This window comes from Taudactylus pleione, unplaced genomic scaffold (genome assembly GCF_031769625.1).
Source record: "Taudactylus pleione unplaced genomic scaffold, aTauple2 ptg000559l, whole genome shotgun sequence".
In the NCBI taxonomy this organism is placed as follows: Eukaryota; Metazoa; Chordata; class Amphibia; order Anura; family Myobatrachidae; genus Taudactylus; species Taudactylus pleione.
In genome coordinates, this window is record NW_028284961.1 from 2,551,233 (window position 1) to 2,578,587 (window position 27,355).

The following is a 27,355-nucleotide window of genomic DNA, read 5'->3' on the forward strand; positions in this document are numbered from 1 at the left end:
ATGTGTGCAGCCTGCATGTATCTCTCTAATATGTGTGCAGCCTGCATGTATCTCTCTAATATGTGTGCAGCCTGCATGTATCTCACTGATGTGTGTGCAGCCTGCATGTATCTCACTAATATGTGTGCAGCCTGCATGTATCTCACTAATATGTGTGCAGGCTGCATGTATCTCACTAATATGTGTGCAGCCTGCATGTATCTCACTGATGTGTGTGCAGCCTGCATGTTTGGGAGTATTTGGCTGCGGTCAGACACAGGGAAGATGGGGAGAAAAACAGTCACATACACCTTCGAAAAACTCGATTCAGCAAGAGATGATTCTTTGTAAATTTGAGCAATTCAGCTGTCAATCGTCTCCTTTGTTTCAGCATAAATTTCAGTAAATTTACCTCTAAAGGTTCAATGATACAGTATATGCGTGTGGTTATATTTACAAAGGTACATGTGTGTGTTTACGTTTGCGATGGTACATGACGCTAGTATGCTTATGTTTTCAAAGGTATTTCTCTGTTTTCATGCTTCTATTGTGAAATGCCTTTTTTATTTTTGGTAAAATGACTTATAGTAATTTCAAATATATACACAATAAATATATACCCCCCCAACCCTCCATGTAGTCCCAGCATGTAGGCAGAAGTGACACTAGAAACCATTATATCTAATGCCACGGTGCACGCTATCACTGCCACTAGCCTTTTCCAGCACTAAGGAGCTGTGATTACATTGGAAAACATTGTGCAGGTGCCCTGGAGGTATGTAGTTATGAAACCGACAGGGGAATCCCTGCAAGGGATTTAACATAGATGTTGAAATACCGACGCCAAGGGTGCCACCCCAAACAAAGGTTGAGTCCAGGGTGCCCTTAGCTTTTGCCACGGGGTGGAGGGTTAGGTTTAGGGAGTCTAGCGGGGTTAGGTTTTGGTGGAGGAGATTAGGGCTAGGCCCCTCCTAAAGGGGGGAGGGTTAGGCACCTCCAGAGAGAGATTAGGGTTAGGCACCCCCCGGCACACTTAGGGGTTAGGGTTAGGCACCCCCGGGGGGAGGTTAGGTTTAGGCACCCCCGGGGGAGGTTAGGGTTAGGCACCACTAAGGGAGGGTTAGGGTACTTACCTGCCCCAGTTAGGATCTCCTCCTGTCGGGCATCAGCTGTTGGGATTTCAATCCCATTCTGTCCTGGGTAAAATGTAATACTATAAGGGCTTATCCCACCAGATGTTACACATTACATGTTATTTAATACTTTATTGTCTCCTTGCAGGATCCAGCTATTGCCATTACCCCACTAATAAATGGTCCTTATGGCGCATATGAAAGAGGACAACAACTAGGTGTTTGGGTCAATGAGAGTGATGGAATGACCCCCCTTGTTGGAGTGGTATAGTACTTTATTCCTATAATAATTTCTAACGCCCATGTGTCTAGAATCGTTACCTTGTACAGCACTGTATGTAATTGTGTATGTAAACAGAAAGGGTAATTTATTATGTAGGGAAAATGTGAAGCTATAGCACAAAAGACAATCTTATTACTTTTTTATTTTATCCACCTATTTTTTAACTTTTGTTCATATTTCCTTAAGATGTGCCCAAGTTAATGTAACAAAATTGTTTATTTTGCAAGAAAAAGAATTAGGGCCCGTATTCAATTTGGAGCGAGAAGTCCGAGTCCGGACTTTTCGCCGTCATCGGAGGTTTTGGCTGCGAAAAAGTATTGCGCGTGTCCCCGTGTATCCCCGTATTCAATTGCAAATGTGCGAAAACGGGACCCGGCCAATTGGAAATCGGCTAAAAGTTAGGGGGGTGTCAGGCTGATTTAACGGAAATCAGCCTGACACCCCCCTAAAGATGCCATGACATGGGGGGTCACCAGAGCTGTAACTAGAATTTTTGGTGCCCTGTGCAAGAAAGAGCATTGGCGCCCCCCTAAATTTTCAAAGGGACTTAATTCACCCAAAAAAAGGGAATGGCCTCATGGGGAAGGGCCAGGGAAGAGATAGGGGAGGCCAGGAGATGCTGGGGATAAATAGGGACATAATATAGTGCACCTGAGAGAGGGCCATGGCCTCATGGGGAAGGGCCAGGGAAGAGAAAGGGGAGGCCAGGAGATGCTGGGGATAAATAGGGACATAATATAGTGCACCTGAGAGAGGGCAATGGCCTCATGGGGAAGGGCCAGGGAAGAGATAGGGGAGGCCAGGAGATGCTGGGGATAAATAGGGACATAATATAGTGCACCTGAGAGAGGGCCATGGCCTCATGGGAAAGGGCCAGGGAAGAGACAGGGGAGGCCAGGAGATGCTGGGGATAAATAGGGACATAATATAGTGCACCTGAGAGAGGGCCATGTCCTCATGGGGAAGGGCCAGGGAAGAGATAGAGGAGGCCAGGAGATGCCGGGGATAAATAGGGACATAATATAGTGCACCTGAGGGAGGGCCATGGCCTCATGGGGAAGGGCCAGGGAAGAGACAGGGGAGGCCAGGAGATGCTGGGGATAAATAGGGACATAATATAGTGCACCTGAGGGAGGGCCATGTCCTCATGGGGAAGGGCCAGGGAAGAGACAGAGGAGGCCAGAAGATGTTGGGGATAAATAGGGACATAATATAGTGCACCTGAGAGAGGGCCATGGCCTCATGGGGAAGGGCCAGGGAAGAGATAGAGGAGGCCAGGAGATGCCGGGGATAAATAGGGACATAATATAGTGCACCTGAGGGAGGGCCATGGCCACATGGGGAAGGGCCAGGGAAGAGACGGGAGGCCAGGAGATGCCGGGGATAAATAGGGACATAATATAGTGCACCTGAGAGAGGGCCATGGCCTCATGGGGAAGGGCCAGGGAAGAGATAGGGGAGGCCAGGAGATGCTGGGGATAAATAGGGACATAATATAGTGCACCTGAGAGAGGGCCATGGCTTCATGGGGAAGGGCCAGGGAAGAGACAGGGGAGGCCAGGAGATGCTGGGGATAAATAGGGACATAATATAGTGCACCTGAGGGAGGGCCATGGCCTCATGGGGAAGGGCCAGGGAAGAGACAGGGGAGGCCAGAAGATGCTGGGGATAAATAGGGACATAATATAGTGCACCTGATAGAGGGCCATGGCCTCATGGGGAAGGGCCAGGGAAGAGATAGAGGAGGCCAGGAGATGCCGGGGATAAATAGGGACATAATATAGTGCACCTGAGGGAGGGCCATGGCCTCATGGGGAAGGGCCAGGGAAGAGACAGGGGAGGCCAGGAGATGCCGGGGATAAATAGGGACATAATATAGTGCTGCTGAGAGAGGGCCATGTCCTCATGGGGAAGGGCCAGGGAAGAGAGAGGGGAGGCCAGGAGGTGCTGGGGATAAATAGGGACATAATATAGTGCACCTGAGAGAGGGCCATGGCCTCATGGGGAAGGGCCAGGGAAGAGATAGAGGAGGCCAGGAGATGCCGGGGATAAATAGGGACATAATATAGTGCACCTGAGGGAGGGCCATGGCCACATGGGGAAGGGCCAGGGAAGAGACAGGGGAGGCCTGGAGATGCCGGGGATAAATAGGGACATAATATAGTGCACCTGAGAGAGGGCCATGGCCTCATGGGGAAGGGCCAGGGAAGAGATAGGGGAGGCCAGGAGATGCTGGGGATAAATAGGGACATAATATAGTGCACCTGAGAGAGGGCCATGGCCTCAGGGGGAAGGGCCAGGGAAGATATAGGGGAGGCCAGGAGATGCTATGGATAAATAGGGACATAATATAGTGCACCTGAGAGATAGCCATGGCCTCATGGGGAAGGGCCAGGGAAGAGATAGGGGAGGCCAGGAGATGCTGGGGATAAATAGGGACATAATATAGTGCACCTGAGAGAGGGCCATGGCTTCATGGGGAAGGGCCAGGGAAGAGACAGGGGAGGCCAGGAGATGCTGAGGATAAATAGGGACATAATATAGTGCACCTGAGGGAGGGCCATGGCCTCATGGGGAAGGGCCAGGGAAGAGACAGGGGAGGCCAGAAGATGCCGGGGATAAATAGGGACATAATATAGTGCACCTGAGAGAGGGCCATGGCCTCATGGGGAAGGGCCAGGGAAGAGATAGAGGAGGCCAGGAGATGCTGGGGATAAATAGGGACATAATATAGTGCACCTGAGAGAGGGCCATGGCCTCATGGGGAAGGGCCAGGGAAGAGACAGGGGAGGCCAGGAGATGCCGGGGATAAATAGGGACATAATATAGTGCACCTGAGGGAGGGCCATGGCCTCATGGGGAAGGGCCAGGGAAGAGACAGGGGAGGCCAGGAGATGCCGGGGATAAATAGGGACATAATATAGTGCACCTGAGAGAGGGCCATGTCCTCATGGGGAAGGGCCAGGGAAGAGATAGAGGAGGCCAGGAGATGCCGGGGATAAATAGGGACATAATATAGTGCACCTGAGGGAGGGCCATGTCCTCATGGGGAAGGGCCAGGGAAGAGATAGGGGAGGCCAGGAGATGCTGGGGATAAATAGGGACATAATATATATTGCACCTGAGAGAGGGCCATGGCTTCATGGGGAAGGGCCAGGGAAGAGACAGGGGAGGCCAGGAGATGCTAGGGATAAATAGGGACATAATATAGTGCACCTGAGGGAGGGCCATGGCCTCATGGGGAAGGGCCAGGGAAGAGACAGGGGAGGCCAGAAGATGCTGGGGATAAATAGGGACATAATATAGTGCACCTGAGAGAGGGCCATGGCCTCATGGGGAAGGGCCAGGGAAGAGATAGAGGAGGCCAGGAGATGCCGGGGATAAATAGGGACATAATATAGTGCACCTGAGAGAGGGCCATGGCCTCATGGGGAAGGGCCAGGGAAGAGACAGGGGAGGCCAGGAGATGCCGGGGATAAATAGGGACATAATATAGTGCACCTGAGGGAGGGCCATGGCCTCATGGGGAAGGGCCAGGGAAGAGACAGGGGAGGCCAGGAGATGCCGGGGATAAATAGGGACATAATGTAGTGCACCTGAGAGAGGGCCATGTCCTCATGGGGAAGGGCCAGGGAAGAGATAGAGGAGGCCAGGAGATGCCGGGGATAAATAGGGACATAATATAGTGCACCTGAGGGAGGGCCATGTCCTCATGGGGAAGGGCCAGGGAAGAGAGAGGGGAGGCCAGGAGGTGCTGGGGATAAATAGGGACATAATATAGTGCACCTTAGAGAGGACCATGGCCTCATGGGGAAGGGCCAGGGAAGAGATAGAGGAGGCCAGGAGATGCCGGGGATAAATAGGGACATAATATAGTGCACCTGAGGGAGGGCCATGTCCTCATGGGGAAGGGCCAGGGAAGAGAGAGGGGAGGCCAGGAGGTGCTGGGGATAAATAGGGACATAATATAGTGCACCTTAGAGAGGACCATGGCCTCATGGGGAAGGGCCAGGGAAGAGATAGGGGAGGCCAGGAGATGCTGGGGATAAATAGGGACATAATATAGTGCACCTGATAGAGGGCCATGGCTTCATGGGGAAGGGCCAGGGAAGAGACAGGGGAGGCCAGGAGATGCTGGGGATAAATAGGGACATAATATAGTGCACCTGAGGGAGGGCCATGGCCTCATGGGGAAGGGCCAGGGAAGAGACAGGGGAGGCCAGAAGATGCTGGGGATAAATAGGGACATAATATAGTGCACCTGAGAGAGGGCCATGGCCTCATGGGGAAGGGCCAGGGAAGAGATAGAGGAGGCCAGGAGATGCCGGGGATAAATAGGGACATAATATAGTGCACCTGAGAGAGGGCCATGGCCTCATGGGGAAGGGCCAGGGAAGAGACAGGGGAGGCCAGGAGATGCCGGGGATAAATAGGGACATAATATAGTGCACCTGAGGGAGGGCCATGGCCTCATGGGGAAGGGCCAGGGAAGAGACAGGGGAGGCCAGGAGATGCCGGGGATAAATAGGGACATAATGTAGTGCACCTGAGAGAGGGCCATGTCCTCATGGGGAAGGGCCAGGGAAGAGATAGAGGAGGCCAGGAGATGCCGGGGATAAATAGGGACATAATATAGTGCACCTGAGGGAGGGCCATGTCCTCATGGGGAAGGGCCAGGGAAGAGAGAGGGGAGGCCAGGAGGTGCTGGGGATAAATAGGGACATAATATAGTGCACCTTAGAGAGGACCATGGCCTCATGGGGAAGGGCCAGGGAAGAGATAGGGGAGGCCAGGAGGTGCTGGGGATAAATAGGGACATAATGTAGTGCACCTGAGAGAGGGCCATGTCCTCATGGGGAAGGGCCAGGGAAGAGATAGAGGAGGCCAGGAGATGCCGGGGATAAATAGGGACATAATATAGTGCACCTGAGGGAGGGCCATGTCCTCATGGGGAAGGGCCAGGGAAGAGAGAGGGGAGGCCAGGAGATGCCGGGGATAAATAGGGACATAATATAGTGCACCTGAGGGAGGGCCATGTCCTCATGGGGAAGGGCCAGGGAAGAGACAGGGGAGGCCAGGAGATGCCGGGGATAAATAGGGACATAATATAGTGCACCTGAGAGAGGGCCATGTCCTCATGGGGAAGGGCCAGGGAAGAGATAGAGGAGGCCAGGAGATGCCGGGGATAAATAGGGACATAATATAGTGCACCTGAGGGAGGGCCATGTCCTCATGGGGAAGGGCCAGGGAAGAGAGAGGGGAGGCCAGGAGGTGCTGGGGATAAATAGGGACATAATATAGTGCACCTTAGAGAGGACCATGGCCTCATGGGGAAGGGCCAGGGAAGAGAGAGGGGAGGCCAGGAGGTGCTGGGGATAAATAGGGACATAATGTAGTGCACCTGAGAGAGGGCCATGTCCTCATGGGGAAGGGCCAGGGAAGAGATAGAGGAGGCCAGGAGATGCCGGGGATAAATAGGGACATAATATAGTGCACCTGAGGGAGGGCCATGTCCTCATGGGGAAGGGCCAGGGAAGAGAGAGGGGAGGCCAGGAGGTGCTGGGGATAAATAGGGACATAATATAGTGCACCTTAGAGAGGACCATGGCCTCATGGGGAAGGGCCAGGGAAGAGATAGGGGAGGCCAGGAGATGCTGGGGATGAAATAAGAGGAAGCTACAAGTGAGAATGATAATAAACAGAAATTTGACACGCCCAAACAGTGCCCCCTGACCTGTGGTGCAGTGTGCCATGTCACCGGCCGCACTACCCTAGCTACGGGCCTGGGGGTCACTATGGGTACCCCCGAATAGCCCTGCTAAATGTATTTGGGTTTTTTAATTGTTCTCAATAGGTGCTATTTTACGTCATTGAGCAAGTGATGAAGTTTAGATTTTAGCAACTTTTTTCGGGCAAAATAAGTATTCCCATCAAATTTGGGGTACAGGAAAATAGGTGCAAGCATATTTTAAAGTTGCTAAAGTACAGCATTAAAAAGCACCAAAAAACGCACCTTCAGCAAACACCTGCAATCAAAAATACTCCTCCCCCTTACTTCCAGACACCTCCAAAAGCTATTTCGCTACTTTTTGATTTTGTACCCCCACTTTTATTTTTTTGCCCATTTTTTCAAAGTGCTTTTTTTGGGGTGTCTTTAGTGTTTTTTTTGCATTATTTCACGCAATTAGCGGCAAGGGGGGTGTACAAAGGGTTTAGGCGGGTTGCCACAATTTTGCACCCCAAAACTCCGATTCGGCACTTTTTTCCCCCGGGCATCCATTGCCGATACTTTTCCGCTGGTTACAATGTGCAAACATTTTCGCAACGGCAAAAAGTCGGGGAAATTGAATACGAGAATAAATGAAATCGGCGAAAATTATGTAATCGGTGAAAAAGTTTAGTCAAAACTGACTTTTCGCTCCAAATTGAATACGGTCCTATGATGGCAGGAGCTGCTGAGATATGAGCAGAGTCATGGGAAGGGGGGTTAGCTGCAGTAAGGAGACATGGGCAGAGTCATGGGAAGGGAGGTTGGCTGCAGTAAGGAGACATGGGCAGAGTCATGGGAAGGGAGGTTGGCTGCAATAAGGAGACATGGGCAGAGTCATGGGAAGGGGGATTGGCTGCAGTAAGGAGACATGGGGAGAGTCATGAGAAGGTGGTTGGCTGCAGTAAGGAGACATGGGCAGAGTCATGAGAAGGTGGTTGGCTGCAGTAAGGAGACATGGGCAGAGTCATTGGAAGGGGGGTTGGCTGCAGTAAGGAGACATGGACAGAGTCATGGGAAGGGGTGTTGGCTGCAGTAAGGAGACATGGGCAGAGTCATGGGAAGGGAGGTTGGTTGCAGTAAGGAGACATGAGCAGATTCATGGGAAGGGAGGTTGGCTGCAGTAAGGAGACATGGGCAGAGTCATGAGAAGGGGGTTGGCTGCAGTAAGGAGACATGGGCAGAGTCATGGGAAGGGGGGTTGGCTGCAGTAAGGAGACATGGGCAGAGTCATGAGAAGGTGGTTGGCTGCAGTAAGGAGACATGGGCAGAGTCATTGGAAGGGGGGTTGGCTGCAGTAAGGAGACATGGACAGAGTCATGGGAAGGGGTGTTGGCTGCAGTAAGGAGACATGGGCAGAGTCATGGGAAGGGAGGTTGGCTGCAGTAAGGAGACATGAGCAGATTCATGGGAAGGGAGGTTGGCTGCAGTAAGGAGACATGGGCAGAGTCATGAGAAGGGGGTTGGCTGCAGTAAGGAGACATGGGCAGAGTCATGGGAAGGGGGGTTGGCTGCAGTAAGGAGACATGGGCAGAGTCATGAGAAGGGGGTTTGCTGCAGTAAGGAGACATGGGCAGAGTCATGGGAAGTGGGGTTGGCTGCAGTAAGGAGACATGGGCAGAGTCATGAGAAGGGGGTTGGCTGCAGTAAGGAGACATGGGCAGAGTTATGGGAAGGGGGGTTGGCTGCAATAAGGAGACATGGGCAGAGTCATGGGAAGGGGGATTGGCTGCAGTAAGGAGACATGGGCAGAGTCATGAGAAGGGGTGTTGGCTGCATTAAGGAGACATGGGCAGAGTCTTGGGAAGGGGGGTAGGCTGCAGTAAGGAGACATGGGAAGAGTCATGGGAAGGGGGACTGGCTGCAGTAAGGAGACATGGGCAGAGTCATGGGAAGGGGGGTTGGCTGCAGTAAGGAGACATGGGCAGAGTCATGGGAAGGGGTGTTGGCTGCAGTAAGGAGACATGGGCAGAGTCATGGGAAGTGGGGCTGGCTGCAGTAAGGAGACATGGGCAGAGTCATAGGAAGTGGGGTTGGCTGCAGTAAGAAGACATGGGCAGAGTCATGGGAAGGGAGATTGGCTGCAGTAAGGAGACATGGGCAGAGTCATGGGAAGGGGGGTTGGCTGCATTAAGGAGACATGGGCAGAGTCATGGTAAGGGAGGTTGGCTGCAGTAAGGAGACATGGGCAGAGTCATGGGAAAGGCGGTTGGCTGTAGTAAGGAGATATGGGAAGAGTCATGGGAAGGAGGGTTGGCTGCAGTAAGGAGACATGGGCAGAGTCATGAGAAGGGGGTTGGCTGCAGTAAGGAGACATGAACAGAGTCATGGGAAGTGGGGTTGGCTGCAGTAAGGAGACATGGGCAGAGTCATGAGAAGGGGGTTGGCTGCAGTAAGGAGACATGGGCAGAGTCATGGGAAGTGGGGTTGGCTGCAGTAAGGAGACATGGGCAGAGTCATGAGAAGGGGGTTGGCTGCAGTAAGGAGACATGGGCAGAGTTATGGGAAAGGGGGTTGGCTGCAGTAAGGAGACATGGGCAGGGTCATGGGAATGGGGGTTGGCTGCAGTAAGGAGACATGGGCAGGGTCATGGGAAAGGGGGTTGGCTGCAGTAAGGAGACATGGGCAGGGTCATGGGAATGGGGGTTGGCTGCAGTAAGGAGACATGGGCAGAGTCATGGGAAGGGGGATTGGCTGCAGTAAGGAGACATGGGGAGAGTCATGAGAAGGTGGTTGGCTGCAGTAAGGAGACATGGGCAGGGTCATGGGAAAGGGGGTTGGCTGCAGTAAGGAGACATGGGCAGGGTCATGGGAATGGGGGTTGGCTGCAGTAAGGAGACATGGGCAGGGTCATGGGAAGGGGGGTTGGCTGCAGTAATCAGCTTGCACCAAAATGCAAAATAAGAGATTTAGGGGGAAATGTGTCAAAGTCTTGAGAGAGATATTGTGAAGAGAGAGAAAGTGCCAACCAATCGGCACCTAACCAACATTTTTCAAACTCAGCCCGAAAACTGACAGACGCTGATTGGTATTTATCTCTCTCCAAGCTTTGATAAATCTCCCCCTATATTTTGAGAGAAGGAAGAGTCCTTTATGTTTAATGGATGAATATAGAGCTGGTCCCTTTTCTGTGGTCTTTAAAGAGCCCATTGTGTGAAACATTGCAGCTATTTTAATTGAGTACTTTCAAATTCATCTGGGAACAATATTGTTGTGAAACTTACCTACGTAGTGGAACCTAATAATGCAGACTGAAGGGAAGGCTCCTGGCCATCATATTAACACAAAATCTTTCTAAATATTATTATTATCACCCTTTATTTATATGGCGCCACAAGTGTTCCACAGCACCTTACACAGTATATAAAGTTATAAACTAATAAGTGAACAAGAAACAAGTAACTTACATTACATTACAGTGCAGGACACGGACATGGTTTATATACATTGCTGCAATAGCAATTAAAACACTCACAATAAGCAGCAGGGAGTTGGCAGTCACGTGTTAGGTGCCCTTGTGGGGAGTACGGAGTAGAAGAAAGTGTAAGGAGAAGCATATAAGGGAAGAGGTCCCTGCTCGTGAGAGCTTACATTCTAAGGGGAGGGGCAGACAGACAAGTGTGACACAGAATATGCACATACACTTACTAGATTTTGTTTTGTAATGGTTGATTGTGTCTTCTGTTTTACTCTTAGCTTAGGATGTAGTGTAGTCCTCACCACAGCAGCTGAATTTAGGCTACTTTGGGTTCTTGGCCACATTTGAGCAACCCAGTTTATGATCCATGAGTGTAGTCAAAATGTGTTCTGAATTCATTTTTGATGTTTATTATTTTCATAATCTGAATGTATGGTACTCTATCTATCTATCTATCTATCTATCTATCTATCTATCTATCTCATATCTATCTATCTATCTATCTATCTATCTATCTCATATCAATCTATCTCATAACTATCTATTTATCTAATTATCTTTCTATCTATCTATCTATCTATCTATCTATCACATATATATTTATCTATCTATCTATCTATCTATCTATCTATGTAATCTAACATTATCTATCTATCTATCTATCTATCTATCTATCTATCTATCTATCTATCTATCTATCTATCTATCTAATCTAACACATATCTATCTATCTATCTATCTATCTATCTCATATCTATCTATCTATCTATCTATCTATCTATCTATCTCATATCAATCTATCTCATAACTATCTATTTATCTAATTATCTTTCTATCTATCTATCTATCTATATATCTATCACATATATATTTATCTGTCTATCTATCTATCTATCTATCTGTCTAATCTAACATTATCTATCTATCTATCTATCTAATCTAACACATATCTATCTATCTATCTATCTATCTATCTATCTATCTATCTATCTATCTATCTATCTATCTATCTATCGCATATCTATCTATCTATCTATCTATCTCATATCTATATATCTCATATATATCTATCTATCTATCTATCTATCTATCTATCTATCTATCTATCTATCTATCTATCTGTCTCATATCTATCTATCTATCTCATATCTATCTATCTATCTATCTATCTATCTATCCATCTATTTATGTAATATTTATCTATCTGCCTATTTGTATTGTACAGGTCTGGCCCGGAGCTACAGTATATCCTGATTATACGAATGATGTCTGTACAAAGTGGTGGGCTGATGAATGTCTTGAATTTTACAATCAAGTAAAATATGACGGTATATGGATTGTAAGTAAAATAATAAACTAGTACATCTGCATTTATATTAATTCAATATTTACACATAATTAAATTTACAGCAAAATTTGCCAAAACATTCAGAATTTGCAGCATTGCAGGCCTTTGTGTGTCACTATATATATATATATATATATATATATAATTGTACATGTGTATATGAAGATGACTGACAGGTCTGGCCAGGTTATGGCAGTTGCATAAATTGTATTGAAATGTACCAGGTCTGATGTGTAACAGCTATAGCTAAATACTGCATGTGGCTCCCACATATTATAAGCAGACAAAATTCTATATAAGAAGTGTCCAACAAAATTGTACAGATATGTTGGTGCAAAATTAAATTAAAAGAGATAAAGCTATGTGTTAAGAAAGCAAACGGACAGTCAGGTGTATATACACTAGGGGTGTGCACCGGCCACTTTTCGTGTTTTGTGTATTGGTTTTGGATCTGGATCTTTCTTCGTGTTTTGGATCTGGATTGGTTTTGCCAAAACCACCCTTCCGTGTTTTGGGTTCTGGGTTTTGTGTTTTGGATCTGTATTTTTTTTTAAAAAAGCATAAAAACAGCTAAAATCACAGAATTTGTAGATTTTTCTGCTCCTATGCTATTATTAACCTCAATAACCTTAATTTCCACTCATTTCCAGTCTATTCTGAACACCTCACACCTCACAATAGTGTTTTTATGTCCAAAAGGTTGCACCGAGGTAGCTGGATGACTATGCTAAGCGACACGAGTGGGCGGCACAAACACGTGGCCCATCTAGGCGTGAAACTGCAGTGGCAGACAGGATGGCAGTTTGAAAAACTAGGCCTCAAACTGTATATAATGCAAAGAAAAAAAAGAGGTGCAAGATGGAATTGTCCTTGGGCCCTCCCACCCACCGTTATGTTGTATAAACAGGACATGCACACTTTAACAAACCAATCATTTCAGTGCCAGGGTCTGCCACACAACTGTGGCTGAAATGATTGGTTCGTTTGGGCCCCCACAAAACAAGCTGGCAATTAATCTGTCCCTGCACAAACTGGCTCAACGGAGGCAAGATGTCATCCTCATCCTCCTCATCCACCGATTCCTCACCCTCTTCAGTGTGTACATTCTCATCCTCACAGAGTATTAATTCGTCCCCGCTGGAACCACAGGTCCCTCTGTACGTTCTGGAGGCTGGTCTCCCTGGAAGAGTTGATAATTCATTTTATGAACATCATCTTCTCCACATTTTGTGGAAGCAACCTCCTACGCCTTTCGCTGACAAGGTTCCCGGCTGCACTAAACACTCTTTCGGAGTACACACTGGAGGGGGGGCAACTCAGGTAAAATAGAGCCAGTTTGTACAGGGACCTCCAAATTGTTTCTTTTTCCTGCCAGTACAGGTACGGACTGTCTGACATGCCTACTTGGATGCTGTCACCGATGTAATCCTTTAACAGACAGACGCACGCTTGTCGCTGCTGCTTTGAGGATGCAAGTGCGGCTACAGCCCACACAATTCACAAAGACAGAAAAAAGAAAAATATTTTTATTGTTTGTGTAGCACACTTTGAGGGTGTCACCACCCTTTAACAGACAGATGCACGCTTGTCGCTGCTGCTTTGAGGATGCAAGTGCGGCTACAGCCCACACAATTCACAAAGACAGAAAAAAGAATAATATTTTTATTGTTTGTGTAGCACACTTTGAGGGTGTCACCACCCTTTAACAGACAGACGCACGCTTGTCGCTGCTGCTCTGAGGATGCAAGTGCCGCTACAGCCCACACAATTCACAAAGACAGAAAAAAGAAGAATATTTTTATTGTTTGTGTAGCACACTTTGAGGGTGTCACCACCCTTTAACAGACAGACGCACGCTTGTCGCTGCTGCTTTGAGGATGCAGGTGGAATCTAGATGGGATTTGGAACCGTGGACACACTACCTCCATCAATTGTCTAAATCCCACTGCACTAATGGCGGATAGCAGTCAAGGCCTCAGTTATACGTTTTGCTTCAGGATGACTGCTGTCGTACTTCATCCTCATCGCTAGGGACTGTTGGAGGGTCAATTGTTTAGTAAAAGTAGTGATGTATCTACTTCCTCTCTGGGATGATGAACAACTCCCAGCAGCAGCAATAGCACTAGGAGGAAGTGGTTCTTGATCTTTCCCTATTTTATTTTTATCGGAGAAAGTTTGGTCCTCCATTTATGTTATATTGATATATACGTGCGGCTAAAGCGCACACAAACACAGAAAATATTTTTTTATTTTTGCTGGAGAGTAGTGCACTTTGTGGGTTACACCACCCTTTAAGAAATGAGCCAGCCGGCTCTTTACTTATGGGACACAGGCGCACGCTTGGCACTGCTCCTTTGTTGATGCACGTGCAGCCACAGTGCACACAAGTCACAAACACAGAAAATATATATTTTTTTGGTTTGGAGTGTACTTTGGGGGTTACAGCACCCTTTAACGGTCAAGCCAGCCGGCCCTTTACTTATGACACAGGCGCACGCTAGGCACTACTTTGTTGATGCACATGCGGCTACTGCGCACACAATTCACAAACACAGAAAATAATTTTTTTTTTGGTTTGGACTGGAGTGTACTTTGGGGGTTACAGCACCCTTTAATGGTCAAGCCAGCCGGCCCTTTACTTATGACACAGGCGCATGCTTGGCACTACTTTGTTGATGCACGTGCGGCTACTGCGCACACAATTCACAAACACAGAAAATTATTTTTTTTTGGTTTGGACTGGAGTGTACTTTGGGGGTTACAGCACCCTTTAATGGTCAAGCCAGCCGGCCCTTTACTTATGACACAGGCGCACGCTTAGCACTACTTTGTTGATGCACGTGCGGCTACTGCGCACACAATTCACAAACACAGAAAATAATTTTTTTTTTGGTTTGGACTGGAGTGTACTTTGAGGGTTACAGCACCCTTTAACGGTCAAGCCAGCCGGCCCTTTACTTATGACACAGGCGCACGCTTGGCACTACTTTGTTGATGCACGTGCGGCTACTGCGCACACAATTCACAAACACAGAAAATATTTTTTTTTTGGTTTGGAGTGTACTTTGGGGGTTACAGCACCCTTTAACGGTCAAGCCAGCCGGCCCTTCACTTATGACACAGGCGCACGCTTGGCACTACTGTGTTGATGCACGTGCGGCTACTGTGCACACAATTCACAAACACAAAAAATACTATTTTTTTAGCACTTGGGGGGAGCACCCCTGATGGACAGAGCACCCCCTGGACAACACTACAGCACCCCTTTAGGACTGGGACACTGCACAGGACTTTGGAGTGGACACAGCCCCTATGGAGAACTGACTGCACAACACAGTCCAGCCAGCCCCTATGGACTTTGAAGTAGTGGACACAGCCCCTATGGACAACAGCAGCACAGCGCAGCACAGCACAGCATAACACTACACTGCACTACACTACACAGCCCAGCCAGCCCTAACTCCCACCCTCCCTCTTCACTGTCCACAGCCGAGTGAGAAAATGGCGCCGACGCGGGTACCTTATATAGGATCCAAAACCCGCGAGACTCGGATGGTGGGATGATGACGTTTTGCCTCGATTTCAGATCCGAGTCAGGCGGGAAAAGTCGAGCCTGACTCGGATCGGCCTCGGATCGGGGGGGCTCTGGGGGGTTCGGATTTCAGAAATCCGAACCCGCTCACCCCTAATATACACTACAGGTCATTTTTCCATCAGTTTTGCTAACTGGCCATTTACTAAAGACAAAACTGACAGCAAAACTACCAAAAACTTGATTTTAGAACATCAGAGCAACTATCTATATTTTTACATAGATAAGTAAAGGATCCACATATTTTGTACTGGTCAGTTAGCAATTTGTCCAGAAACTGACCCTAAAATAATGGCATACCTGCCCAAACAATAGACATACCTGTGGCAGGAGAGTTTGGTGAGTACTGCACAGATCATGTCATCTGTGCAGGCTTTGTTAGTGTTAAATGTAAACAAATAGTTAAAATTGGGGTCCCTCCCAAATCTATAACCAGCCCTATTTTCCAATAACCAGCACCAGGTTGAACCAGCTGGAGGGGATATCGTTGTAGCAGGGGGGCAAACAGGATGGGGTCTTTCTGCCTTAATGGCAACCAGTCTCAAACTGGTCAGCCCAGGGCAGGAATTCATAGGTATGGATACTGTACCTACATGGAATGAAGAGGACATAATCTCTGCATTTGGTAACTAATAAATTGGGGGCAGAGGGGTGCGTGGGGGAGTGTTTACTTAATAGACGACGTAAACATTCAATGTCCGTGTACTGTGTATTGTTTAATTTTTTTTACAGGCTGACTACAAGTGCCAGTGAGCCTTTAATGTCTGTGCCATGCTGGCATTTGTGGTTAGACAAGTGTCATCATGCCGGGGCAGGCTTGTTGACACTTGTAGGCTACCTGTAAAAAAATATATTATTATTTAACTATTTAATGACTATAACCTCCACACCCAAAGCCCAGTGGATGCAGAGAAGAGCCCAGTTGTCTATGGGTGGTCTCTACTTTCCTAGGGATTTCTGCCCTGGGCTGACAAGTTTGGGTCTGGTTGGCATTATGGCAGGAGGATCCCATGATGTGTGTCCCCCTGTAATAGAGTCATTACCCTGGCTACCCTTGTGTATGATGATTTGTGAATTTCAAGTTATTAGGGATGCAGTTAAATAACCGCTGTCTGGAATGCCAGTCATCAGAATCCCGACGGCGGAAGGCCGACTACGGACTAAAGACAGGCGTCGAAATGCTGATGCCTATCTTTAGCCCCATGCCGAAATCCAGGAGCCCGACATCCTGACCAAGGTAAGCAGGGTAAATATAGCTTGTAGCCGCCCCTGGGGGGGTTAGGCACCACTGGAGGAGGTTAGGGTTAGGCACCCCTAAGGGAGGGTTAGGGGGGGAGAGGGGTGGGTTAGAGCACTTACCGGCCATTGTTGGGATATCCTCCCTTCGGGCCATTCAGCCGTGGGTGTTTCATACCGATTCCTGTTATTATTAGTGCATTTTGTTAAGCTCAGTTTTACATATTTTTTTCTTCACTGTTCCTTTATGAAATTGAGATGTTAATTAAAAAGGGTCATTTAGGAGTGAGCATTGTAATATAGCACAAACGCAATGAACAACTTGCCTTTAGGGACACGCTTTGACTGGTTTGCCACCATTGTGCAAGGCTTGTCTATCAGGATTGTGGTTTATGCCCAGTCTGGCACCTACTTTCCTCAGCATTCTGGAGCAGTGCTTCCATAGTTTAGACTCGATGGCACTAACCACTAGCTACACCTATTTGTCATCTGGCAGAGAGACCCATATATTTATCACAGTCACAGCCCCATTTTTTTTTGCCTCCCAATGGTTTAAACATAATAAGCCCCTTTTTCATCCACTAAAACCCCCTTGTTAAATGGGTAACATGGCAGAGGATATTGTTGCAATAGTCATTTTGTCATGTTTTTATACATCAAAATATGGTTCACATTGCGCCAATACTTTTATGACTTTTATTCATAATCCTTAAAATACTCTTACAGCAAGTGACACAAGGTAAAAGTGTTATCACATGTTTATATTTCTTTATTTTAAACAACTTTTATTCTCACATTGGGGTATATTTACTAAAGTGAGAGTTTTTAGAAGTGGAGATGTTGCCCATAGCAACCAATCAGATTCTAGCATATTATCTTCTAGAAGGTGCTAGTTAAATGTTAAGTGGAATCTGATTGGATGCTAGGGGCAACATCTCCACTTCTAAAAACTCTCACTTTAGTAAATATACCCCATTGTGTTCATTTTATAATGCACTCTAGGCACAGTTGACTCTAGTGGTATTACAGTACAGGTTAGAGAGTGAAAACTCTATATACTGTATATGTGTGGAGGATATAACAACGTGCTCTGAGTTTCACACTTGCATAGAGACATCGCTGTGGTTTACCACTGATCAGAAGTTTCCTCGGGGGTCTTTAAAGTCACTATTGTTATATCTTTATTTAACAGGATATGAATGAAGTTTCCAACTTTGTGCAAGGTTCAAACAAAGGCTGTGCTGCTAACAACTTAAACTACCCCCCGTACACACCCGGTAAGACAGTGTAACACAATAGAAGAAACATTTATTAATAATGAAATTACTACGATTATAAGACAATTTTGAAACAGTTTTACTGACACGGTCGACACTCTCATGTTGATCCCGTGTATGTAATAACTTAAATGTCATAAAGAATGTTTTTTGTCTTTTATTAACACGTGATAGCTGTAGAATCTTCATTAATCCTTGGGTTGCTGTAGATTGTTCTTTAGGCATATGGGATAAATATTTGCATTATTAAAATGAAATGCTCATAATTTATTTTACCTTTAATAACTTCTAATTTCTTTGTTATTTTTTTTTTTATGAAAGTTAAATATTTCATAAATTCTCAGTGTTCAAATTCATTCTCTATTTATTTAATGGCAGGATGTCACTTTTATTGGAGGGTGACCACACAACTTAGGTCCCCTGGGGCCCCCATAAATCTTAATCCAGCTTTGGTATGAATATTTACTTGCTACCAAATCAGAATACAGTAAGTCCCTCAATCATCTCAATGTGGGGCAGATGTACTAAGCTCTGCAGAGTGATAAACTACCAGCCAATCAGCTCCTGCAATTTTTCAAACACAGCCTATGACATGTTCGTTAGGAGCTGAGTGGTTTGTACTTTTCCTTACTCTACTTTATCTCCTTCCATGGCTTGGTAAATAGACCTCACAGCCTGTAACATGACAGTTAGCAGCTGAATGATTGGTAGTTTATCACTCTCCAATTGATCACTTTCAAGAGCTTAGTCCAAGTGACCACACCGCACTCCTGTACTAGGCCATACCACCGCACTCCTGTACTAGGCCATACCACCGCACTCCTGTACTAGGCCATACCACCGCACTCCAGTACTAGGCCATACCACCGCACTCCTGTACTAGGCCATGCCACCACACTCCTGTACTAGGCCATGCCACCACACTCCTGTACTAGGCCATGCCACCGCACTCCTGTACTAGGCCATGCCACCGCACTCCTGTACTAGGCCATGCCACCGCACTCCTGTACTAGGCCATGCCACCACACTCCTGTACTAGGCCATGCCACCACACTCCTGTACTAGGCCATGCCACCACACTCCTGTACTAGGCCATGCCACCACACTCCTGTACTAGGCCATGCCACCACACTAGGCCATGCCACCACACTCCAGTACTAGGCCGTGCGACCACACTCCTGTACTAGGCCATGCCACCACACTCCTGTACTAGGCCATGCCACCACACTCCTGTACTAGGCCATGCCACCACACTAGGCCATGCCACCACACTCCTGTACTAGGCCATGCGACCACACTCCTGTACTAGGCCATGCCACCACACTCCTGTACTAGGCCATGCCACCACACTCCTGTACTAGGCCATGCCACCACACTCCTGTACTAGGCCATGCCACCATACTCCTGTACTAGGCCATGCCACCACACTCCTGTACTAGGCCATGCGACCACACTCCTGTACTAGGCCATGCCACCGCACTCCTGTACTAGGCCATGCAACCACACTCCTGTACTAGGCCATACCACCACACTCCTGTACTAGGCCATGCCACCACACTCCTGTACTAGGCCATGCCACCACACTCCTGTACTACGCCATGCCACCACACTCCTGTACTAGGCCATGTCACCACACTCCTGTACTAGGCCATGCCACCACATTCCTGTACTAGGCCATACCACCGCACTCCTGTACTAGGCCATGCCACCGCACTCCTGTACTAGGCCATGCCACCGCACTCCTGTACTAGGCCATGCCACCACATTCCTGTACTAGGCCATGCCACCACATTCCTGTACTAGGCCATGCCACCACACTCCTGTACTAGGCCATGCCACCACACTCCTGTACTAGGCCATGCCACCACACTCCTGTACTAGGCCATGCCACCGCACTCCTGTACTAGGCCATGCCACCACACCACCGCATTCCTGTACTAGGCCATGCCACCGCACTCCTGTACTAGGCCATGCCACCACACTCCTGTACTAGGCCATGCCACCACACTCCTGTACTAGGCCATGCCACCACACTCCTGTACTAGGCCATGCCACCACACTCCTGTACTAGGCCATGCCACCACACTCCTGTACTAGGCCATGCCACCACACTCCTGTACTAGGCCATGCCACCACACTCCTGTACTAGGCCATGCCACCACACTCCTGTACTAGGCCATGCCACCACATTACTGTACTAGGCCATGCCACCGCATTCCTGTACTAGGCCATGCCACCGCATTCCTGTACTAGGCCATGCCACCACACTCCTGTACTAGGCCATGCCACCACACTAGGCCATGCCACCACACTCCTGTACTAGGCCATGCGACCACACTCCTGTACTAGGCCATGCCACCACACTCCTGTACTCGGCTATGCCACCACACTCCTGCACAAGGCCATGCCACCACATTCCTGTACTAGGCCATGCCACCGCACTCCTGTACTAGGCCATGCCACCACACTCCTGTACTAGGCCATGCGACCACACTCCTGTACTAGGCCATGCCACCACACTAGGCCATGCCACCACACTCCTGTACTAGGCCATGCGACCACACTCCTGTACTAGGCCATGCCACCACACTCCTGTACTAGGCCATGCCACCACACTCCTGTACTAGGCTATGCCACCACACTCCTGTACTAGGCCATGCCACCACACTCCTGTACTAGGGTATGCCACCAAACTCCTGTGCTAGGCCATACCAACACACTCCTGTACTAGGCCATACCACCACACTCCTGTACTAGGCCATACCACCACACTCCTGTGCTAGGCCATACCACCACACTCCTGTACTAGGCCATACCACCACACTCCTGCACTAGGTCATGCCACCACACTCCTGTACTAGGCTATGCCACCACACTCCTGTACTAGGCCATGCCACCACACTCCTGTACTTGGGTATGCCACCAAACTCCTGTACTAGGGTATGCCACCACACTCCTGTACTAGGCCATGCCACCACACTCCTGTACTAGGCTATGCCACCACACTCCTGTACTAGGCCATGCCACCACACTCCTGTACTAGGGTATGCCACCAAACTCCTGTGCTAGGCCATACCAACACACTCCTGTACTAGGCCATACCACCACACTACTGTACTAGGCCATACCACCACACTCCTGTACTAGGCCATACCACCACACTCCTGTACTAGGCCATACCAACACACTCCTGTACTAGGGTATGCCACCACACTCCTGTACTAGGCCATGCCACCACACTCCTGTACTAGGCCATGCCACCACACTCCTGTACTAGGCCATGCCACCACACTCCTGTACTAGGGTATGCCACCACACTCCTGTGCTAGGCCATACCAACACACTCCTGTACTAGGCCATACCACCACACTCCTGTACTAGGCCATACCACCACACTCCTGTACTAGGCCATGCCACCACACTCCTGTACTAGGCCATTCCACCACACTCCTGTACTAGGCCATGCGACCACACTCCTGTACTAGGCCATGCCACCACACTCCTGTACTAGGGTATGCCACCACACTCCTGTGCTAGGCCATACCAACACACTCCTGTGCTAGGCCATACCACCACACTCCTGTGCTAGGCCATACCACCACACTCCTGTACTAGGCCATGCCACCACACTCCTGTACTAGGCCATACCACCACACTCCTGTACTAGGCCATACCACCACACTCCTGTACAATGCCATACCACCACACTCCTGTACTAGGCCATGCCACCACACTCCTGTACTAGGCTATGCCACCACACTCATGTACTAGGCCATGCCACCACACTCCTGTACTAGGGTATGCCACCAAACTCCTGTGCTAGGCCATACCAACACACTCCTGTACTAGGCCATACCACCACACTCCTGTACTAGGCCATACCACCACACTCCTGTGCTAGGCCATACCACCACACTCCTGTGCTAGGCCATACCACCACACTCCTGTACTAGGCCATACCACCACACTCCTGCACTAGGTCATGCCACCACACTCCTGTACTAGGCTATGCCACCACACTCCTGTACTAGGCCATGCCACCACACTCCTGTACTAGGGTATGCCACCAAACTCCTGTACTAGGGTATGCCACCACACTCCTGTACTAGGCCATGCCACCACACTCCTGTACTAGGCTATGCCACCACACTCCTGTACTAGGCCATACCACCACACTCCTGTACTAGGCCATACCAACACACTCCTGTACTAGGCCATACCACCACACTCCTGTACTAGGCCATACCAACACACTCCTGTACTAGGGTATGCCACCACACTCCTGTACTAGGCTATGCCACCACACTCCTGTACTAGGCCATGCCACCACACTCCTGTACTAGGGTATGCCACCAAACTCCTGTACTAGGGTATGCCACCACACTCCTGTACTAGGCCATGCCACCACACTCCTGTACTAGGCTATGCCACCACACTCCTGTACTAGGCCATGCCACCACACTCCTGTACTAGGGTATGCCACAAAACTCCTGTGCTAGGCCATACCAACACACTCCTGTACTAGGCCATACCACCACACTACTGTACTAGGCCATACCATCACACTCCTGTACTAGGCCATACCACCACACTCCTGTACTAGGCCATACCACCACACTCCTGTACTAGGGTATGCCACCACACTCCTGTACTAGGCCATGCCACCACACTCCTGTACTAGGGTATGCCACCACACTCCTGTACTAGGCCATACCACCACACTCCTGTGCTAGGCCATACCAACACACTCCTGTACTAGGCCATACCACCACACTCCTGTACTAGGCCATACCAACACACTCCTGTACTAGGCCATACCACCACACTCCTGTACTAGGCCATACCACCACACTCCTGTACTAGGCCATGCCACCACACTCCTGTACTAGGCCATGCCACCACACTCCTGTACTAGGCCATGCCACCACACTCCTGTACTAGGCTATGCCACCACACTCCTGTACTAGGCCATGCCACCACACTCCTGTACTAGGGTATGCCACCAAACTCCTGTGCTAGGCCATACCAACACACTCCTGTACTAGGCCATACCACCACACTCCTGTACTAGGCCATACCACCACACTCCTGTGCTAGGCCATACCACCACACTCCTGTGCTAGGCCATACCATCACACTCCTGTACTAGGCCATACCACCACACTCCTGCACTAGGTCATGCCACCACACTCCTGTACTAGGCTATGCCACCACACTCCTGTACTAGGCCATGCCACCACACTCCTGTACTAGGGTATGCCACCACACTCCTGTACTAGGCCATGCCACCACACTCCTGTACTAGGGTATGCCACAAAACTCCTGTGCTAGGCCATACCAACACACTCCTGTACTAATCCATACCACCACACTACTGTACTAGGCCATACCACCACACTCCTGTACTAGGCCATACCACCACACTCCTGTACTAGGCCATACCAACACACTCCTGTACTAGGGTATGCCACCACACTCCTGTACTAGGCCATGCCACCACACTCCTGTACTAGGCCATGCCACCACACTCCTGTACTAGGGTATGCCACCACACTCCTGTACTAGGCCATACCACCACACTCCTGTGCTAGGCCATACCAACACACTCCTGTACTAGGCCATACCACCACACTCCTGTACTAGGCCATACCAACACACTCCTGTACTAGGCCATACCACCACACTCCTGTACTAGGCCATACCACCACACTCCTGTACTAGGCCATGCCACCACACTCCTGTACTAGGCCATGCCACCACACTCCTGTACTAGGCCATGCCACCACACTCCTGTACTAGGCTATGCCACCACACTCCTGTACTAGGCCATGCCACCACACTCCTGTACTAGGGTATGCCACCAAACTCCTGTGCTAGGCCATACCAACACACTCCTGTACTAGGCCATACCACCACACTCCTGTACTAGGCCATACCACCACACTCCTGTGCTAGGCCATACCACCACACTCCTGTGCTAGGCCATACCATCACACTCCTGTACTAGGCCATACCACCACACTCCTGCACTAGGTCATGCCACCACACTCCTGTACTAGGCTATGCCACCACACTCCTGTACTAGGCCATGCCACCACACTCCTGTACTAGGGTATGCCACCAAACTCCTGTACTAGGGTATGCCACCACACTCCTGTACTAGGCCATGCCACCACACTCCTGTACTAGGCTATGCCACCACACTCCTGTACTAGGCCATGCCACCACACTCCTGTACTAGGGTATGCCACCAAACTCCTGTGCTAGGCCATACCACCACACTCCTGTACTAGGCCATACCACCACACTCCTGTACTAGGCCATGCCACCACACTCCTGTACTAGGCCATGCCACCACACTCCTGTACTAGGCTATGCCACCACACTCCTGTACTAGGCTATGCCACCACACTCCTGTACTAGGCTATGCCACCACACTCCTGTACTAGGCCATGCCACCACACTCCTGTACTAGGCCATGCCTCCACACTCCTGTACTAGTGTTTGCGAAGAGCAATCCGAGCGGAACCCTCCGCCGCCTCCTGACTGTTACTTATATGTACTCCCGGGAGTTATTTTACCTGCAAACTATTTTTTATTAAACATACTGTATGTTATTAATTGAAATATGAATTGATATTATGCCTGAGCACCACAGCTTACTGCACAGTTTGCTTTGCATTAAGTCTGAGAAAAAAATATCTGTGAGATTTAGAACAAGACAAATGTTCCTGCATATATGTTTATGAAATATCTGTCTGTGTTTCCCTGAAAAGCGATTGTGGATCGGTTGATGTATTCCAAGACCCTCTGTATGGACGCGAAGCAAGCCTGGGGATCCCATTACGACGTCCATAGTCTGTACGGATATGCAATGTGTCTTTCTACGGACGAGTAAGAATTTCCTCTATTTTTATTCTCAAAAGTATAAAACGTTTACAATGTGGATGGATAATGGGGCATCAGTAGCTTTTGGCCTTACAGAGATTGTTATGCTGAATAGAAGGCTGCGATGATAACTAATAGTTACTGACTGTGAGACTTTCATTTTCCAGACTAGTCTGACCACAGCGGAGAGCGCAGATAAAAATACATTTGGGTTTGTTCAGCATTAGGGATTTGTACGATTTTCCTTCGAATATTTATAGAAGATAAATCACTAGTAAACCTTAATTATTACATGATATATTCATATTATGTTTGAAGCCTCTAAATATGTATTTTCTCCTATTTTTACTTAAGTCACTGTTTTTCCTTTTACTAACACTATTCACTTCCTCTAATGGTGCTGTGACCTAGTTCCTGTATATTAGTCTTATACAACCTTTAGGCTGTCATTGGAACTTCTATAATCACTTTCCCTTACCGTACGATATGGGCCATATGTAATAGCCTGCAGGATACAGGCACAGATACGAATCCGGTGAGACTGTCTGTATTATTATAGGGACAATGATTTAAAAGGTAAAACCAGGTTGTTTGTGACTTTTAAATTATTGGCACTTAAAAAATATGGGCTGACTTACCGGAATCGCACTCGTGCCTGCGTCCTGCAGGCTATTACGCTGGAATCCTTTAATTACATTAGAATATTTATTATCTGATAACAACCTATATTTTTTCATATGTAACTTTTTTCAGATTTTTTTTATTTCACGTCATAATAGGATTAAGAAACAATAATAAAATATGTGAAACGCTTGAACTGTAGTTAATAAATATTTATACTACAGTTATTATAGAATAGTATGTTGGCGATTGTCTGCAGACATATACAGTGTATGACTATAGATAGCTACAGATGACTATCCCCAGTGCATGCACATACAGTATACAGTGTAAGGGTGACAATCCACAGTGCACGCACATACAGTATACAGTGTATGACTATGGATAGCTAAGGGTGACTATCCCCAGGTACATGCACATACAGTATATAGTGTATGACTATGGATAGCTAGGGATGACTATCCCCAGTACATGCACATACAGTATACAGTGTATGACTATGGATAGCTAGGGATGACTATCCCCAGTACATGCACATACAGTATACAGTGTATGACTATGGATAGCTAAGGGTGACTATCCCCAGTGCATGCACACTATACTTGTGAATGTGACTTTGTAACAAACCAATTGAATCAAATTGTTTGTTTTCAATCATTGTAAAATTAAGTTATGTTTACTGTTATACAAAAACTGTATTCTAGTTATTTTTCTTTTACTGGGTTTATCCAAACTCCTTTTTATTGGGCCAACAATATGGTGTTGGGATTTTGCAACACTGAATAAGGTGGTGTGAGATCGGACCAGAGCCCCATGTCAGCCCCTTAAATATAACAGCCATAAATGATACAGGAAGTGTGCAGGGATCCTTTAAAATCATCAGCACTGTGGCAACATGTCCGCAGTGTTAGCGCTGGTCCTTTGGTGCAGAAAGGGCGGCTGCAATAAGATGGAAGACAGAAGGCATTTTATATATTTATTTTATATGCCTGGTGATTTTACATTACTGCACTAGGCTGTGTCAGAAAGCATTTAGGAGCAAAGGGTAAACATGTAGGAGGTGCCACCTTTTTATGGCCTGAATTGCTGAATATAGTTCTATTACACTTAGGGAGTTGAGTTTTGGGGCTGAGTTGCTGGTTTATAGTAGTGATTTGTGGCTGGGAAGACTCCCACCCTGTTACTATAATTATCAGATTTAGAGGCATATGTATCAAAGCTTGATGTGAGATAAAGTTGTGAGATATACAGTATATCATCAACCAATCAGCTCCTAACTATCATTTTTTAAACACTGCCTGCAAAATATAAGTTAGAAGCTGATTGGTTGGTCACATATATCTCACAAATTTATCTCAGATCAAGCTTTGATACATATGTCCCTTAATGTCTTGGCAGGACAAAAATCATAACAATGGCTTTCTCTCTGTGTCTTTCTTTAGGGCTTGTGGTGCAGTTTCTGAAAATACAAGGTTTTAAATTATTCTGACTTACTTGAGATGTTGTTGATGGGCTTTTCAGTTGACCACCATCTAGGCCTTGAGTTGTTGGTGATGGGCTGACAGTTGACCTCATCTAGGCCTTGAGTTATTGGTGATGTGCTGGCAGTTGACCCCCATCTAGGCCTTGAGTTGTTAGTGATGGGCTGACAGTTGATCCACATCTAGGCCTTGTATTGTTGGTGATGGGCTGGCAGTTGACCCCTACTAAGCCTTGAGTTGTTGGTGATGGGCTGGCAGTTGACCCCCATCTAGGTCTTGAGTTGTTAGTGATGGGCTGACAGTTGATCCCCATCTAGACCTTGTATTGTTGG

General features: G+C 48.0%; 1 protein-coding gene across 1 annotated transcript in view; it reads left to right on the forward strand.

The window, feature by feature from the left end:
• LOC148481847 (maltase-glucoamylase-like) overlaps positions 1-27,355 on the forward strand; it is a 212,421-nt gene that overhangs the window by 61,154 nt on the left and 123,912 nt on the right. The window contains exons 11-14 of the mRNA XM_088452934.1: positions 1,261-1,377; positions 11,806-11,919; positions 17,949-18,033; positions 24,810-24,927. Coding sequence (XP_088309060.1) covers positions 1,261-1,377; positions 11,806-11,919; positions 17,949-18,033; positions 24,810-24,927 — 434 coding nt within the window. The remainder of the gene's footprint in view (positions 1-1,260; positions 1,378-11,805; positions 11,920-17,948; positions 18,034-24,809; positions 24,928-27,355) is intronic.